This window comes from Cetorhinus maximus, chromosome 16, assembly GCF_964194155.1.
Source record: "Cetorhinus maximus chromosome 16, sCetMax3.hap1.1, whole genome shotgun sequence".
Classification (NCBI taxonomy): Eukaryota; Metazoa; Chordata; class Chondrichthyes; order Lamniformes; family Cetorhinidae; genus Cetorhinus; species Cetorhinus maximus.
The window spans coordinates 46,447,649-46,463,911 of NC_135894.1; the positions used below are offsets into that span (position 1 = coordinate 46,447,649).

Sequence of the window (16,263 nt, forward strand, 5' to 3'; positions counted from 1 at the left end):
ATTTCCCTGCTTTCTATTTGGTGAACTTCTAGCATCTGGCCCCAATCTTGCTAGTTCATTTGTATACAAATTGGGTCTGACCTAAGAACGAGAAGGGTCAGATATGAGTCCAGCATGTGTGACCAAGACTGGCTCTGCAATGTCTACAACTTTGCAGCAGTCAACCTCAGTGCTTTTACTTACTCTGCTACACAGTTTCCCTAAACAGTTAAGCTTTGCCTGTGAAGGTTGTGGTTTGTCTCTATATCATACTGTAGATACAGTAACTTCCTGGTTCTGTCATTGCTAAGCTGTTGGATAGCTGTTGAAATAAATCTTTGCTAAAAGTAGTTTTTGATATGGTGTTTTGGTTAATAGCTGTGAAGAAGTTGTTGAATGCCTTTGCCATTTACATGCTGTTTGTGTCTGGTAAGTGTTTAGAGCAAATGGTTTAAGCTGTAGCATTATTCAGTCTGAACAAAAGAAATGCATTGCTAGATGAATTGCTTATTTGACATTTTTAATGCAGAAATAAATATTTTGTAACTATGCATAGTTTATAATAAGTATAATTGTTTCAAGCCCTCATTTAAATAATATATACTGTGAAGTTTTTTAAGTTTGTTAGCAAAAGATCCATTGTTCAATAAGAAAACTAAACATTTTGTACCTGAAGTAAAAAAAGAATCACTTTAACATCGTACATTACATAGTAAAATTTATTACTTCTTCAGTTTCTACAAATTAGTTCACAAAATTTTGTGTGTTCATCCACCTTCTGATCTTAAATCTGATTATAATTTTCTTAATTTGTATGTTCTATGTCTTTTATTTTCTGGAGTTTGTCGTTCTGATTAATCACCCCTTGTGTCTCTTTTCATTTCTTGTTTCCTAGTGTAGAATAGTACAAATGCTCAAATAAATGAGATAAAAATACTTGTTTTTGCAGAGGAATAAAGTATAAGTGGAACATAAGAATAGCTTTTTAAGCCTGGCCCACCTTTCAATGAGAACATGGTTCACCTACACCCTAACTCTGTCCACTTGGCTTGGCTGTATATTCTTTAATACCTTTGGCTAACAAAAATTATCGATCTCAGACTTAAAATTTAAAATTGAAAATGTATCAATTGCTGTTTATGGGAGAGAGTTCCACACTTCTACCACCATCTGTGTGAAGAAATGTTTCCTAACTTCTCTCATGAATGGCCTGCCTCTTGATCTAGACTCCCCAGCCAGTGAGAAAAGTTTCTCTCAATCCACTGTTACGACCAGGATAGAAGGAATGTGTGAATTGTTAAGCCCCACTACTCCACAGGCCGTATGATTAATTTTAATGTTTAATTTTATCCCAAAGTGGCCAATTGGGTACCTATATCACTAGTGCCTCGAAGAAAAGAGACTATGACCAGGCTTCTTTCAAAAACGCAGAATGATTAATTTATTCTTAAAACAAAACTTCTTTTAACAAGTTGCAAGTACTAGTTAATAAACAATTGCAATCAGGGAGTATAGCTATTGAACTCTTCCTAAAATATTCTCCCAAACATGCACACAGACACACACACAGACAAACAAAGGACAAACAGGCAATATCTCTCTGCAGAGTTGGACTTTTAAAGAGGGTATAAGAATAAAGGATAAAGTCCATAGGGTCTCAACGCTGTCAACTTGGAGTTCTCTCGTGTGACAACTTGCTGCTGGTCCTGGTGGATACCTAGGAGTTCTCACCAGTTTGTTTCAGCTGTGTCCAATTGTAGACTAGTTGCACTCATGAGAGTTCTGGCTTACAGTTGATACACACAATTTAGGCAAAGGAGGAGAGAGAGAGAGCCTTCAGCTTCAGGTTGGTCTGCTATCTCTGCTGCTTCCAACCAAACTGCTCTCAAATAGCTTCCAAAGCAAAACTGCCGTTCTCTCCTTGTGGCCTCTGGTCGTAAAAGCTTTCCATTAATTAACACAACCGACTCCTCCAATCATAAAACTCCTTCAAAAAACCAAGTATACAATAGAGCCTTAGACTTGCTGTCTCCATTTCAAAAGTAGATCCCAGGCCAGTGTCCACCTGTCCAGCTCAGGTCATGTTCTTCCATTTTGTAAGAGAAAGATTCAATCTTAAAAAATATGCTTCTGACACTACCCTATCAATTCCTTTCAAAATCCTAGAAACTTCAATCAAATCACTCCTTAACAATCTATAATCTAGGGAATACAAGCCTAGTTGATGTAATCTTTCTGCAACTCTAACCCTTAGAACTCTGGTCACATTTTGATAGAATCGGTGCTGCACTCTTCCAATATAAGGTATGGTGTCCAGAACACTGTACAGTATTTCAGGCTTTGTATAGCAGTAGCAAAACTGTAGGAAAAGAACAATTTTAGATTCCTGCTGAGATTCATCTATGTTGTGATGAAATTTGAAAGAATCAGGCTAGTAATTCTTAAAGATGCACTGCAAACTCAGATAATGATATCAAGTGCTTGCCATGATACATTTCCTACTAAAAAAAAGAATTTATTTAACATAATTTATGAACTATTACAACATGCTACCTTTACAAGTAATTAATATTAGCAGAAACAACAAGAACAAAGTTCCATAATTAAACTTGTAATTCTAAACTTGACTAATCATAATGTAACATGACAGAATCAAACTGCTGTAGTCACAGTGGTAAGGCATTAAGTTGATAAAATATCCATGTATAGAAACAGCTCAAGTGTGCTTCTGTCCCTTTCTCCATTGATGAAACAATCGATTCAGTCATTTGTTCAATGCGCTGACAAATGTCTCTTAAGTGTCTTTGCGGCCACCATTGCACAGCTAAAACTGCTTCCATTTTACGTTGCTATCGCATGTATCAATACAAGATACTCACTGAAAGGCACCGGATAGAAACCATGTTTTAAATTCTGTTGTCAAAAATGTCCTAAGCAGTTCAAAAATATAAAATCAGTAGGTGAGTGCATCCCAGTGTTAAGTGCCAGAATATACCCAACCAGCAGTTCAGCTGCTCACTGCACTAAATTCTTTGGGGTCATGTAGAAGTTCTTTAATTAAATTGCCACTGGTGGGCATTTGCAATACTAAGGGTGCACCTAGGAAACCCATCTGTCAAAGAAGTGTCAAGAAGATATAAGAATGTCTATAATGTTAATGGAAATTATTTTAAAACTGAGTTCCAGTGGTGTCTGTGTCTATGTGTGTGTGTGTGTTGTGTCTTAATTGGATTAAAGCCAGCTGGTCCAAAGGCTTTGATGTATAGAAGAGAAGTAGGTTTGAAATGTTAATTAGGTAAATTACAAGGTGAAGTGTGAAGGGGGCAATTTGCATTTTTAAATAAACCATTCAAAAGAATGGGTGAAATATTACACCTAGCCAGAAGAAACCAAACAATGTGTTGACTTTTTTCAAAGTTTACTAATAAACTTGGTGTTATGAAAGGGTTTTATAGTTAGAAAAGGTAAATTTCAAAAAACCTAGCGATACAATGAGAATTTCCATTCAAAGAAGAAATATGTATAAAGGAAGAGAAGGCTGTATTAGGTAGAGGGATTCTAAGATCTAAAGCCTCCAGCCTGTTAGCCTCAAGCCACTGTCTGCAAGACCCAGAGCTGAAAGAAACTCATTTTGAACGTGACTGTCCAGGGTGTGCTGTGCCAGGGATCTGTTTAAATCTACGTGCTTTACTGTTGCCTTAACGGAGGTGTAACTGAGGGTCAAATTAATTAGGGGATTTTTGTAGTTATTATAGTAGTAATTTTGTAGACATATGTATGTGCCTACAATCTTTCTTGTAATAATAAATGTTTAATTTAGTTTTATAAAAAAAGCTCTTGAGACTCGGCGTTCTTATTACTGCTGAATTCAAAGCTTATATCTCAAAACGTACAAATTGCAAAAAATGGGTTATGACAGATGTTTAAAATTTCCCTCTGGGATTTGAACAACTCAACCTTTACCATTGGCTGTGTCATAATAGAAGATTCATCTGTGCCTGGTCCATAGGGTTATCGGGATCACTCCACAGAAAGATTAAGAAACTACCCTTCAACTCCCTTTGTAAGTGTACCACTTTAAAGATAAAAAAAGCCCCTTGTGACAAATTTTAAAGGCCCAGGCCATAGTGCTCAGTCTGAAGTTCCAGATGGGGTCCACCTCTGTATTTTTGCAGGTTTGTGATGATAAGTCAAGTAAGTGTGAGACATTGAAAGCATTTGTCATGCCCGTCTGACGTGGTAATGTTCTTGTAAGGTTAGAGAGAATCTTCACCCTTTACAAGGCCAGGAGCCAAATTTTCAGCCTCTCAGTTGCACCTGAGTTACAGTGGGAGGATGTCAAAAAGGCTAAAACTTCCAATCCTATTGCTTCCTTATTTTGCATTTATTCAACTGCCCAATTACCGACCATTACAGAAAGGATATCTGGTCACTATAATAAAGTGCTTTAGCCTTTAGCTTTCAGAGCTGTCAAATTAATCAGAGAGGGCACTGGGAACCCACCTTGGGAGGATGGAAGGGTGTACCCGGAAGTATCCTCACATGGCTGCAGACCCTAAAGACATGAGCAAAATGCCCATAGAGATGGGTAGTGGGCCCTAACTGGACCCTTAAGTGGTTCTGTTGGCCACTTGGTGGGTGGCTGAGCCATTGAGATGCCAGCCACTGTCCATATGCCATGGCAGTGGGAAATCTTCCAGCTGTCCTCCCAATGCCTTAACTCCTACCATATTGCCAGCTCTCCCACATATCAGCCTGACACCAATGAGCCTGGAAAATTCATCCCAATATTACAAGAGTGGTATGATCGCCAACCTAGAGTGTTCCTACAAACTGCTGAATATATTCCAAACCTTTAGGATACTTAAATACAATTTACACCATTTCATTAGGGTTTTGATGCTCAGCCTCATGGACCAGCAGGAGAACCCTTGTAGAAAATAATTATATTATGGGTAATAACAAGCCAAAGCCAAGTTGCACAACTCCCCTCCAGGAGAACACCTGTGATTCTGTTGTTAAATAAAGCAGTCCACCAACATTGAGTTCAGAGTGACAGAGAATCAACTGGATAAAAAGCTGATCAACACCAATGCATGTTATACACATTGAATCCTGGGCTATTTTTTCTCAGGGCTGAAGGTTTAAGTGGGGCACAGAGGAAAGTGGAGTTCAGGTCAAAATCAATCAGCCATGATCTATTGAATGACACAGCAGGTTTAGTGGGGTGAATGGAATTGGAAGACAGGAGTAAAGAAGTCGTGCTACAATTGTACAGGGTTTTAGTGAAACCACATCTAGATAATGTGTGTAGCTTTGGTCTCCACACTTAAGAAAGGATATACTTACATTGGAGGCAGTACAGCAAAGGTTCACTAAATTGGTCCCTGAGATGAAGGGGTCATACTATGATGAGAGGTTGAGTAAATTGGGCCTATATTCTCTGGAGTTTGGATGAATGAGAGGCGATCTCATTGAAACATACAAGATTCTGAAGGGGCTTGATAGGGTGGATGCTGAGAAATTGTTTCCTTTGGTCAGGGGATATGAAACATGGGGGCACAGTCTCAGGATAAGCAGCCAATCATTTAGAACTGAGATGAAGAGAAATTACTTCCCTCAAAGGCTTGTGAACCTCTGGAATTCTCTACCCTAAGGGTTGTAGATGCTTCATCGTTAAATACATTTAAGCCTGGAATAGACAGATTTTTAGTCTCTCAAGGAATGAAGGGATATTGGGAGCCAACAGGAAAGTGGAATTGAAACCCAAGATCAGCCATGATCGCATTGAATGGTGGAGCAGGCTTGAAGGAACATGTTTGTCTATTCCTGCTTTTATTTCTTGTGAATGGCTTACTCCTGCTCCTATTATGATATGATCTTATTCTGTTAAAGAGGCAGCCACTTGTAAGAGTTATAATTTCATAAGTCTCAGAACATCAGGTAAGCTTAAAAGTGGAGAAATCAGTTATAAAGTGATTTAAATAAATTAAGGTCAAAGGGAAATAATGGAGAAAGACTACATCAAAATGGAGTGTCTGTGATAATTATGTTAAAGAAGACTACCTGAGTTCAAAGGGAACCAAGATTGAAGGAAATTTATTAAAAGAGCTTTTAAATTAAGTTAATCTCTAAGAGGGCTAACAAAAAGAGCATAAGTAACAAATGGCACCTGTGAGAACTTAAAACAAAATGAATCAACCATAAGAAAGAAATTGTAAAAGGTAACAAAAGACATGTAACAATCTGATGGCAGGCATGAGGTGTGTTTGCTATAGGATGTTTAAGGTAAAAGTAAGGAGATTTTTAAGGGTAAATAAATGGCCTTGAACTCAGCAAATGAGTCTGTAAGAGGTCAGTGAGATTTTCAAGTGAACATCAAATCCCAAGAGCAAGCCATCAGCGATCAAATGTTGGAATAGTACAATCAGGGGTGTTAGAACCAAGAAATCAAGGCATGTGCTGAAAGAAGCAAATAAGGTGGGAATAATGAATGGATTAAAGTTGATAAAAGTCGTGCAAAAGGAATGAAACCTTTTTAAACTAAAAATAAAGCATTTGCAAAGGGATATAGACAGGTTAAGTGAGTGGGAAAAAAATTGGCAGATGGAGCATAATGTGGGAAAAGGTGAACTTGTCCACTTTGGCAGAAAGAATAGAAGCAGCGTATTATTTAAATGGAGAGAGATTGCAGAACTTTGTGGTACAGAGGGATTTGGGTATCCTGGTACATGAATAAAGTTAGTATGCAAGTAGAGCAAATGATTAGAAAGGCAAATAGAATGTTGTCGTTTATTACAAAAAGAATGGAGTATAAAGGTAGGGAAGTTTTGCTACAGTTTTGTGGGGTTTTGGTGAGGCCACATCCGGAGTACTGAGTATAGTCTCCTTGGTCTCCTTACTTAAGGAAGGATATAATTGCTTAGAAGCATTTCAGGGAAGGTTCACTCAACTGATTCCTGGGATGATAGGGTTATCTTATGGGGAAAGGTTAGACAGCTTGAGTCTGTATCCATTGAAGTTTAGAAGAATGAGAGGTGATCTTATTGAAACATGTAAGATCCTGAGGGGACTTGACATGGTGGATGCTGAAAGGATGTTTCCCCTTATGGGAGAGACTATGAGTAGGGGAAACGGCTTAAAAAATAAGGGGTGTCCCAGATAGGACTGAGATGGGGAGAAAACCTTTCCCCAGGAGGGGTGTTAGTCTGTGGACTTCTCTTCCCCAGAGAGCAGTGGAGCCAGGGTCTTGAATATTTTCGAGGCAGAGTTAGACAGATTCTTGCTTGACAAGGGAGTCAAAGGTTTTAGGGGGTGAACAGGAAAGTAATGTTGATGCCAGTGTCAGATCAGCCATGATCTTATCAAATGGCAGAGCAGGCTCAAAGGAATGAATGGCTTACTCCTATTCCTAATTCGTATGTTTGTATGTATAATGCGATCACAACAAGAAGATTCCAAGAGGAATCAGCTATAAGGAGCAAACTTGAAGATTGTCTGCATATTAAAACTTAATACACAGCAGTTAACCCAATTGGACTGTGGATAACTCTATAAAGTTGCATACCTAGACTACCAAAAGATATTTGACATAGTTCCACACAAGAGACGATTAGTTAAACTCAAAGTTATAGAGATTCAAAGTAAACCCGAGAATCGATTTTTAAAAAATTGCTGAAGGATGGAACACCTTAATTGGAGGCGTTATGTTGAGGTGGGCAGTGCTGAGTGCTGTGTCCAGGCCTAGCCCAAACCACTAATAAGGCATAACTGGATTCTAACAGTGCACTATGTTCATAATTACTGCTGAACCTCCTCACTTGTGATGAAAATCTAATTTCATATTTGTATAATATCACAATTCTCTATATGATAACAAAAGCACATTTTAATTTTATTTTAGAAGTTTATTGTATCATAGCTTCTACCTTAATTCAATGTGTATGTCCCAATTATTTATTTCATTTTCTGTAAAATTTTGATTAAAAATGAAGAATTCAGTGGTTTTCACTTCCTGTGAAAATGCTACAATGTAATTGCCTACTTACCATGCCTAATGACACCACAGTTGCTGGATGCATGGGGATCCCCTTGACGTGGTATCAGATTTAAACTGACATCAGGAAAAGGGGAAGTCCATGCCAGAGAGATCACCAGATCCTTTTTCACTCACTTTTCCAGAACCGCTTCATCAAGGTCACAGGGAGTCAGAGCCTATCCTGACAGGCAATGGGCATTAGGTAGGATACACCCAGGACAGGATGCCAGTCCATCATAGGACACACACACACTGGGGGGCAATTTTCTGTAGCCAATCCACCTAACCAGCACACCTTTGAGTGGTGGGAGGAAACCAGAGCACCTGGCAGAAACTCACACAGACAGATCCCCAAGGTCAGGATTGAACCTAGGTCCCTGGAGCTGTGAGGCAGCAGCATTAACCATTGCACCACCATGCCACCCGATCACTAGCTCTTTATGGACAATTTCTTCAAAGTCACTGGTGAGTGCCATTGCTTTGCTGCTGACTGCAAAATCTGGGTAATTGTATTCAGGATTAAGGTTTCAGAATCTAAAGCATTTATTTAATGGCTACTAATCAATTAGGCAGGCTAGTGAGGCTGTTCAGCAGTAATGATGAACTTAGTACATTGGCATTGTTAGATCTCAATTACACATCATTCAACAAGTTGTAAATTTTAAATAGTTTTTACAGTGAGACAAATAGTATAAAATTGTAAATTCTAGTCAGTTCAGTGATTTCTACATGATGGCAGGCATGGGGGGCGGAGGCAGTGGGGGTTGGGGGGGAGACTTCAACAACACATCTTGTGGGTAAGTGTAGAATCACTGACAACAATTTCTGGCTGTCTGCATTTAACTGTACATGTGCAGCCTCCAGAACCATGGTCATTTTCAGAGGAGAGGCGAGTAATGAGTGTGCATGCTGACAGTTTTGGTATCATGACTACCGTAAAATCCAGGCCATTAGAAAACCAGGGGTGCCAATGGAGTTAAAGGAAGCAGTTCATCAATTACAAAATGAGTTGGATCAAATTTGTAAGTGGGGAGAGAATCAGCAGATGAAATAAAATGCAAAAAATGGAAATAAGGAAAACAAATAAAAACATGTACTCTATGAATGATGGTGATATACCCATAGACCCATGAAAGAGGCCTGGAAATCGTACTAGATTTATCTTTCAACACTTCCAATGAATGCAATGAAAACAGCAATTAACAAAATCAATTGAATATTAAACCAATGAGCTAAAATAGTTAAAGAAGACATGGCCAAACTGTACAGTGCCCCAGACAGACCACATATTAGGTACATCAGCCAATTAGGGCTGTTGATGCAAAATGCTGATCTTCAATCATTAAAAGGCAGTGCAAAATAGGGCCATGTGGTTGACCACAATTGTTAAAGGACTGACATATATGAAAAGAGCAAATGGACTTTTCAGCCTAAAAAGGGACTTATAATAGATGATCCGAAAGCGATATCTTGGACAATTAAAAAAATAAAGAAGGTAAATCCTGACTATCACTTTAAATAAAATTAAGGAAGTACAGCAGGGAGACACATTCAAACTAACAAAAGTTCAATTTGGAACTGGTTCAAGGAATACTTTTTCATACAGATAAATGTATCAAATAGTAAGAGTAGTAAAGGGGGAAACCCTAGAATCTTTTAAGAAACAATTGGAAATGGAAATGGGACCATTCTTCGGATTTCTATGGATGGATGAATTAAAATGGGATAATTATCTTCCTCATCTGTGATTACATTGTGCTGCAGAGAGAATATTAAGATAGGATCTTGAATGGTCCACTTGCTTCCTGGTTGCCAGTCAACAGTAACCTGGCAACCTGCTATCAGGCCTGCCCTGTTAGACAATGAGGGATATATTGAGGGTCACATTGTGCATTCTAAAGAAAATTTTACAGGAACATTAAACAGATGGAATTTTGGCAAATGAAAGAAGAGTGAGTGCCAGAAGAGACCCCAAAAGGTAAATTTTACTTTTTTGGTTTTCCTTATGGGGAGAAGGGGAGCAAGAAAGCATCTTTGGGCTCCACGAGGAAAGTTTAGTCTGCCCTTGTGGTAATTATGGTTTTATGTAATGTGTAGTATATGTTTAAGAAGGATGTTATAATGGAAGATGACATGATCTTATGTAACCAAGAGAGGAGTAGCATGGGCTACCTTTATAGTCAGTAGTCTGAGTTAGTAAGGAGAAGTATGGAGACAGGGTTTGAGTTGAAAGCACACAAGCGTAACTGCTAAGCACCTTTGTAAATAAACAGAATGTGTTCCACCTAAGAACTGTCTGCTGATCAACTCTGTCTATTGTACCAACTCGGCCATCCCAAATCAAGCATGCAACCCAGATCCATAAGTCCCAACAAACTGGGGGCCAGGATCCAACAAATTGGTGATGAGGAAAAAGCAGCAAAAAAGCAAGGGAAAAGTGAGGATAAAGTGAAGATACAATAAACAGGCTTTGAGAATAAAACAAGTTAATGAAAGAAATCAAGAGAAACTAAATCGGGCTGTACCTCGCACGTTAATTGTAAGTAGGATTTCAGTCCTAATCATTGAAGCAATCCCCTCACAGAATGCTGCACTTCAAAGGAATTGATCCTTTTGATCCAGCCATGGATGATTGGTCTCATTATATTGAATGCCTCACGTCTTTTTTTCCAAGAGAACGACATTGTGGGGGAAGAAAAGAGGCGAGCAATCCTCTTACTCATGTGTGGGAGTAAAGCCTATGGCTTGATTCAAATTTTGACGGCACCCAGTGCCTCAAATTCAAAAAGTTTTGATGATTTGGTGGACCTCGTAAAAGGTCATTACCAGCCAACGGTTGGTGCAACAGTTCAAATTTAACTGAAGAAACAGAGCCCCGGGGGAGGCAATTGCTTGTTATGTGACAAGTTTGAAACAATTAACAGAACATTGTGAGTTTGGTACATTTTTAAATGACATGCTCAGAGATCATTTAGTGTGCAGTGTGAATGAGGACACAATTCAGAAAAGATTACTTTCTGAAACAAATTTGGATTTTAAGAAGGCGCTAGAGATAGCACTGGCCATGGAAAGTGCAGTAAGGGATTCGAAAGCCATACAGGGTATGAAAAATGGCGCCATCCTCCATGTTGGGCAGGAAGGCCCAGCCAAAAAGAGCACAAAAATTCAACACTCTCCTGAGTAGCGGGAAACAGCCACCACTAGCAGACGAATAAAAATAAATGACTTAGCAGTGAAAACAAGGAATAATGGCAACAGACAACCTTGTACCAATTGACAGTTTTAAAAAATCGACTGCTTTTATTGTCATCGAAATGGACACCTAATGAGACAGTGCAAGGAAAGAATCAGGCAGACTTTCAATCAAAAGTAAAACCCAATGAGATCTACAATATAGAAGAGCCTGAAGCAGCAAATTCAGATATTTATTCATTATTTAATTTGAAGGTTGGAAAAACAGAACCAATATATGTAACAATGAAGGTAAATGACATCTATTAGAATGGAAGTGGGAACAGGAGCTTCCACTACAGTGATTGGTGAACACACTTTCAAATATCTGAATTATGGTAAATATAAATTAAATTTGGAAGAAACTGATGCCAAATTAAAAACTTATACAGGTTAAGACATCCAAGTCAAAGGCATTAACAGAGTTACTGTCCATTATGGAAGTCAATCGGTAAAACTACCCTTGATGCTGGCAGCAGGTGAGGGGCCAAGTCTCCTTAGACAAAACTGGTTTAAAGAAATTAGGTTAGAATGGACTGACATTTTCTAGCTGAGAGCAAGTGGGTTACCAGAGCTACTACAAAAATATGCCTCAGTCTTTGAGGACAAACTTGGGAAGATCCAAGGCTGCAAGCAAAAATTCATGTGGATCCAGAGTCAGCCCGCCAATTCATGAATGCAAGATCAGTACCTTATGCACTTGGGGAGAAGGTCAACACCAAATTGGACGGATTAGAGAAACAGGGCATTATACAACCTGTGCAGTTCTCAGAATGGGTAGCACCAATAGTCCCTGTCCTTAAACCTGACCAAGGCATTTGAATTTGTGGAGACTGCAAATTGACAGTTAATAAAGTGGTTAAGCTGGACAGACACCCCATACTGAAAATTGAAGACCTAGATGCTAAGCTGGCAGGTAGAACCGCCTACACAAAGCTTGACATGAGTCATGCCTATCAACAATTAGTGTTAGAGAAGGCCTCCCAGAAATTTGTCATAATTAATACACATAAAGGGTTGTACCAATAAACCCGTTTGCCTTTTGGAGTCTCCTCAGCTTGCACCATACTCCAGAGAACAATGGAAAGTTTACTACAGGGACTGTCCCACGTTATAGTTTAGTTAGATGACGTTCTGGTGACAGGACTACTGAAAAGGAGCATTTGGCAAACTTAGAGGAAGTCTTAAAATGTTTCTAGCAGGCTGGAGTGCATTAAAAAAAAGTGCACGTTCCAAGCGAGGGAGGTAATCTATTTGGGTCACCGTGTAGATTCACAGGGCCTCCACCTGGTTGAGGAAAAAGTGAGAGCCATAAAAGAGGCACCTTCACCAAAGAACAACTCTGAGCTCAAATTATTTTTGGGAATGATCGATTATTTTGGGCGTTTCTTACCCAATTTGTCCACAAAACTGGCACCCCTGTATTACCTACTCAAGAAGAAGCAATGTTGGTCTTGGGAGACACCATAGAAAGAAGCTTTCATAAAGGTAAAAAAATTGTTGCACTCACCTAACCAATAGTACATTATGATCAGAGGAAAGATGTTGAGAATTACCTGGGTTTCTGGATTACTAGACAATACCACTACACCATTGCCTCCCCTGGCTGAACTGGTGTGAAGCAAGGTGGGAAAGGAGTAGGTCCTCCTTTTGGGTCCCCTGTGTCCATTGGAGGTACCCCTCCACAAGGTTATATGCAGCCTCCCCCTTTAGCACTCCCCTCCTGGCCTCTCAAACCTAGCCCCCATACCCCCCTCACTAGGGCCTGCCAGCAAGGCCCCACTGATACCTTGGACTTACCTCAAGTCTGGTCTCCATTTGCTCCTCTTCTTCAGGGATTTCCTGTGGTCCCAGCAGTAGCCACTGCTTGAACTTGGCACTGCTGGGATTAGACAGGCTGGCCAATCGGATTGGTTTGCAGCTCTCTAAGGCAGGGCTTCCTCCCAGATGGGGGCAGGAAGCACTGCCATCCGAAAAATGTTGCCCGCTACCATTTTTACTTCACTTTCTCTCTCATGCACATCACACAGCTTCTGTTAATGCAAAAAAGCAAATTAAATTTTTACTGTAATAAACTTCTGAAATGTATTATCTTGACTTTTAAAATTATTTAAAGAAAAACTATTGGGCAGAAAGTGGTAAAATAATATATACATTTATGTACTGCCTTTAACATAGAAAAAAAAAATCTCAAGGCATAATTCAAAGAAAAGGAAACCACCAAATGGAGATACTAAGCGCGCTGACCAAGAGTTATAAGGTTAGTGGTTGGGACGCATGTTCCCACAATCAGCTTAAGAACGAAACGTGCCTCACAACTGTTTTTAGATTAGATTTTTGTCAGTCACTTTTCAAAAGCTAGTAGTATCACAGATATATCAAAAAGGTTTATGCAAAAAAATATATCATGATGATATGGCAAGGTTGAGATACATATACACACACATATATATACATATATATATATACATATACATACGTAGGCCATCCCTAACTGCCCTGAGAAAATGTTGGTGGACCTTCTCTTTAAACTGCTTCAGGCCTTATGGGCATGGTGCTCCCTCAATCATATTAGGTAACAGATTCCACAGTATCGATTCAGCAATGCTGATGGAACACATATGTATTGCTGCTCTTGTCCTTCTCAAAAGTAGAATTTTCAGGGGAGGGAGACATTGTCAAAGTAAGCCTGACAAGCTGCTGCAGTGCATGTTGTAGATTGTACATACTGCAGCTGTAGTGCACTGAGGTGCGGGAGGGTAAAGACTGAGAAGTGGCAGGCAGGCTTGATCGAGCAAACTTTTCAGTTCTGGGTCTTAGCCCAGTCAAGTGGTCTAACATGGCAAAGCAGAAAATGCTTTTGATAGGCTGCAAAAAGACCTATGTGCAAACTATCTGAGTTTGTCCCAAGTTTCCACAGTATAGATCAATGCACCAGACAGAAGCATTGGATGTATACCTAGCCAAATAAACTACCTTGGTGTGCAACATGCAGAATCTGCAGTTCTTTTCAAATTGACACTGGTTGTTTCTTCAGATTTCAAGAACTTCCTTTATCACAGGATTTTCTGACTGCTTCCTTCATTCAAACAGATTAACCTCTTCCATAGAATCATTAGTGAGAATTTTCTGGCTGTTGGGCGGGCCGGTCGGGACCGGGCGTGGGCAGGCACAGAGCTGATCGCTGCACGCGAGTGGCACCGCCATTTTACGTGGGCGGACCAATTAAGGCCCGCCCAGCATGACACACAGCCAGTAACGCTTAGTGCTACCTGTGCGGGTGGGGGGAAGAGGGAGAGTTGGAGCCCATGCATGCGAAAGAGCGCAGAAATATCCCTGAGGCATGGAGTTGTCTCAAGAAGATTAAGTACATGTTGAAATTTTTTAATAAAGATAAAAAATATTTGCATATGTCCCCTCATGTGACAGTGTCACATGTGCTGGGACATGTTTATGAATTGTGCAGAAATTATTTATTTGTTTAATAAAACCTTCAGGGGGGCATGAGTTTTCCTGAAAAACGTGAAGGCCGCTTGGGCTCTTCGCCTGCCCACCAACTTTAAGGTTGGACAGTGTTGATAACTACTTTAATTGTTTTTTAATGGCCTTAATAGGCCGTTGACAGTTCGCGGGTACGCAGCTGCCTCCGGCGCGTGCCTGCCGAACGTAATGTCTAAATGACACACGCTGACGTCGGGACGCACGTCTGACCCACGCCCGGAAATCAACCTCAAAATTCTGGCCATAGAGTCACAGAGTCTTAACGGCATAGAAGGAGGCCATTCGGCCCATCATGTCTGCATTGGCTCTCCAAATGGGCATTATGACCTAGTGCCATTGCCCTGCCTTTCCCTTGTACTCTTGCACATTGTTTCTATTCAAATAATCATCTATTGTCCTCTTGAATGCCTCAATTGAACCTGCTTCCACCACACTTCCAGGCTTTGCATTCCAGGCCCGAACCACTCGTCGTGTCAAAAGATTTTTTCTCATGTCACATTTGCTTCTTTTGCAAATCACTTTAAAGCTGTGCTCTCTCGTTCTTGATCCTTTTATGAGTGGGAACAGCTTCTTCCTATCTACTCTGTCCAGCCCCCTCATGATTTTGAACATCTCCATCAAATCTCCTCTCAGCCTTTTCTCTCCAAGGAGAACAGTCCCAACTTTTCCAATCTATCCTCATAGCTGAAGTTTCTCATCCCTTATAAACCTCTTCTGCACTCTCTCCAATGTGTTCACATCCTTCCTATAATATGGTCCCCAGAACTGTACACAATATTCCAGCTGAGGTCTAATGAGTGTCTTATATAAATTCTGCACAACCTCCTTGCTCTTGTACTCTATGCCCCTACTAATAAAGCCCAAGGCACTATATGCTCTATTAACTGCTCTCCCCACCTGTCCTGCCACCTTCAATGACCTATGCACATATACACCCAAGACTTTCTGCTCCTGCACCCCCTTCAAAATTTCACCCCTTATTTTATATTGTCTCCCCAAGTTCTTCCTACCGAAATGCATCACCGCACACTTCTCTACATTGAACTTCATCTGCCACCCATCTGCCCACTTCACCAACTTGTCTATGTCCTCTTGAAGTTCCACACCATCCTCCTCGTAGTTCAAACATTCCCAAATTTCATATAATCCGCAAACTTTGAAATTGTCCCCCGCACACCAAGATCTAGATCATTAATATATATCAGGAAAGCAAGCATTCCAATACCAATCCCTGGGGAACTCCACTACAAACTTTCCTCCAGCCCAAAAAATATCCATTGACCATTACTCTCTGCTTCCTATTTATCAGCCAATTTTGTATCCACGTTGCTACTGTCCCTTTTATTCCAGGAGCAATAAATTTTCTTACAAGTCAGTTGTGTGGTACTGTGTCAAATGCTTTTGCAAAGTCTATGTGCACCACATCAACAGCATTTATATCATGGAAACTAGGTATCTGAAAATCCTAACTTTTTAACACGAATCCCACATTTGAAATGTGACTGCCAAAAAAT

At 40.0% G+C, this 16,263-nt stretch overlaps 1 protein-coding gene across 2 annotated transcripts in view; it reads left to right on the forward strand.

Annotated features, from left to right (window-relative positions):
• Positions 1-282: 282 nt before the first annotated feature.
• LOC144691949 (T-cell immunoreceptor with Ig and ITIM domains-like) overlaps positions 283-16,263 on the forward strand; it is a 52,532-nt gene continuing 36,551 nt past the window's right edge. For both annotated transcript variants that reach the window (XM_078560515.1, XM_078560516.1), the window contains exon 1: positions 283-408. In XM_078560515.1, the coding sequence (XP_078416641.1) occupies positions 339-408 (70 nt within the window). In that variant the 5' untranslated portion in view covers positions 283-338. The remainder of the gene's footprint in view (positions 409-16,263) is intronic.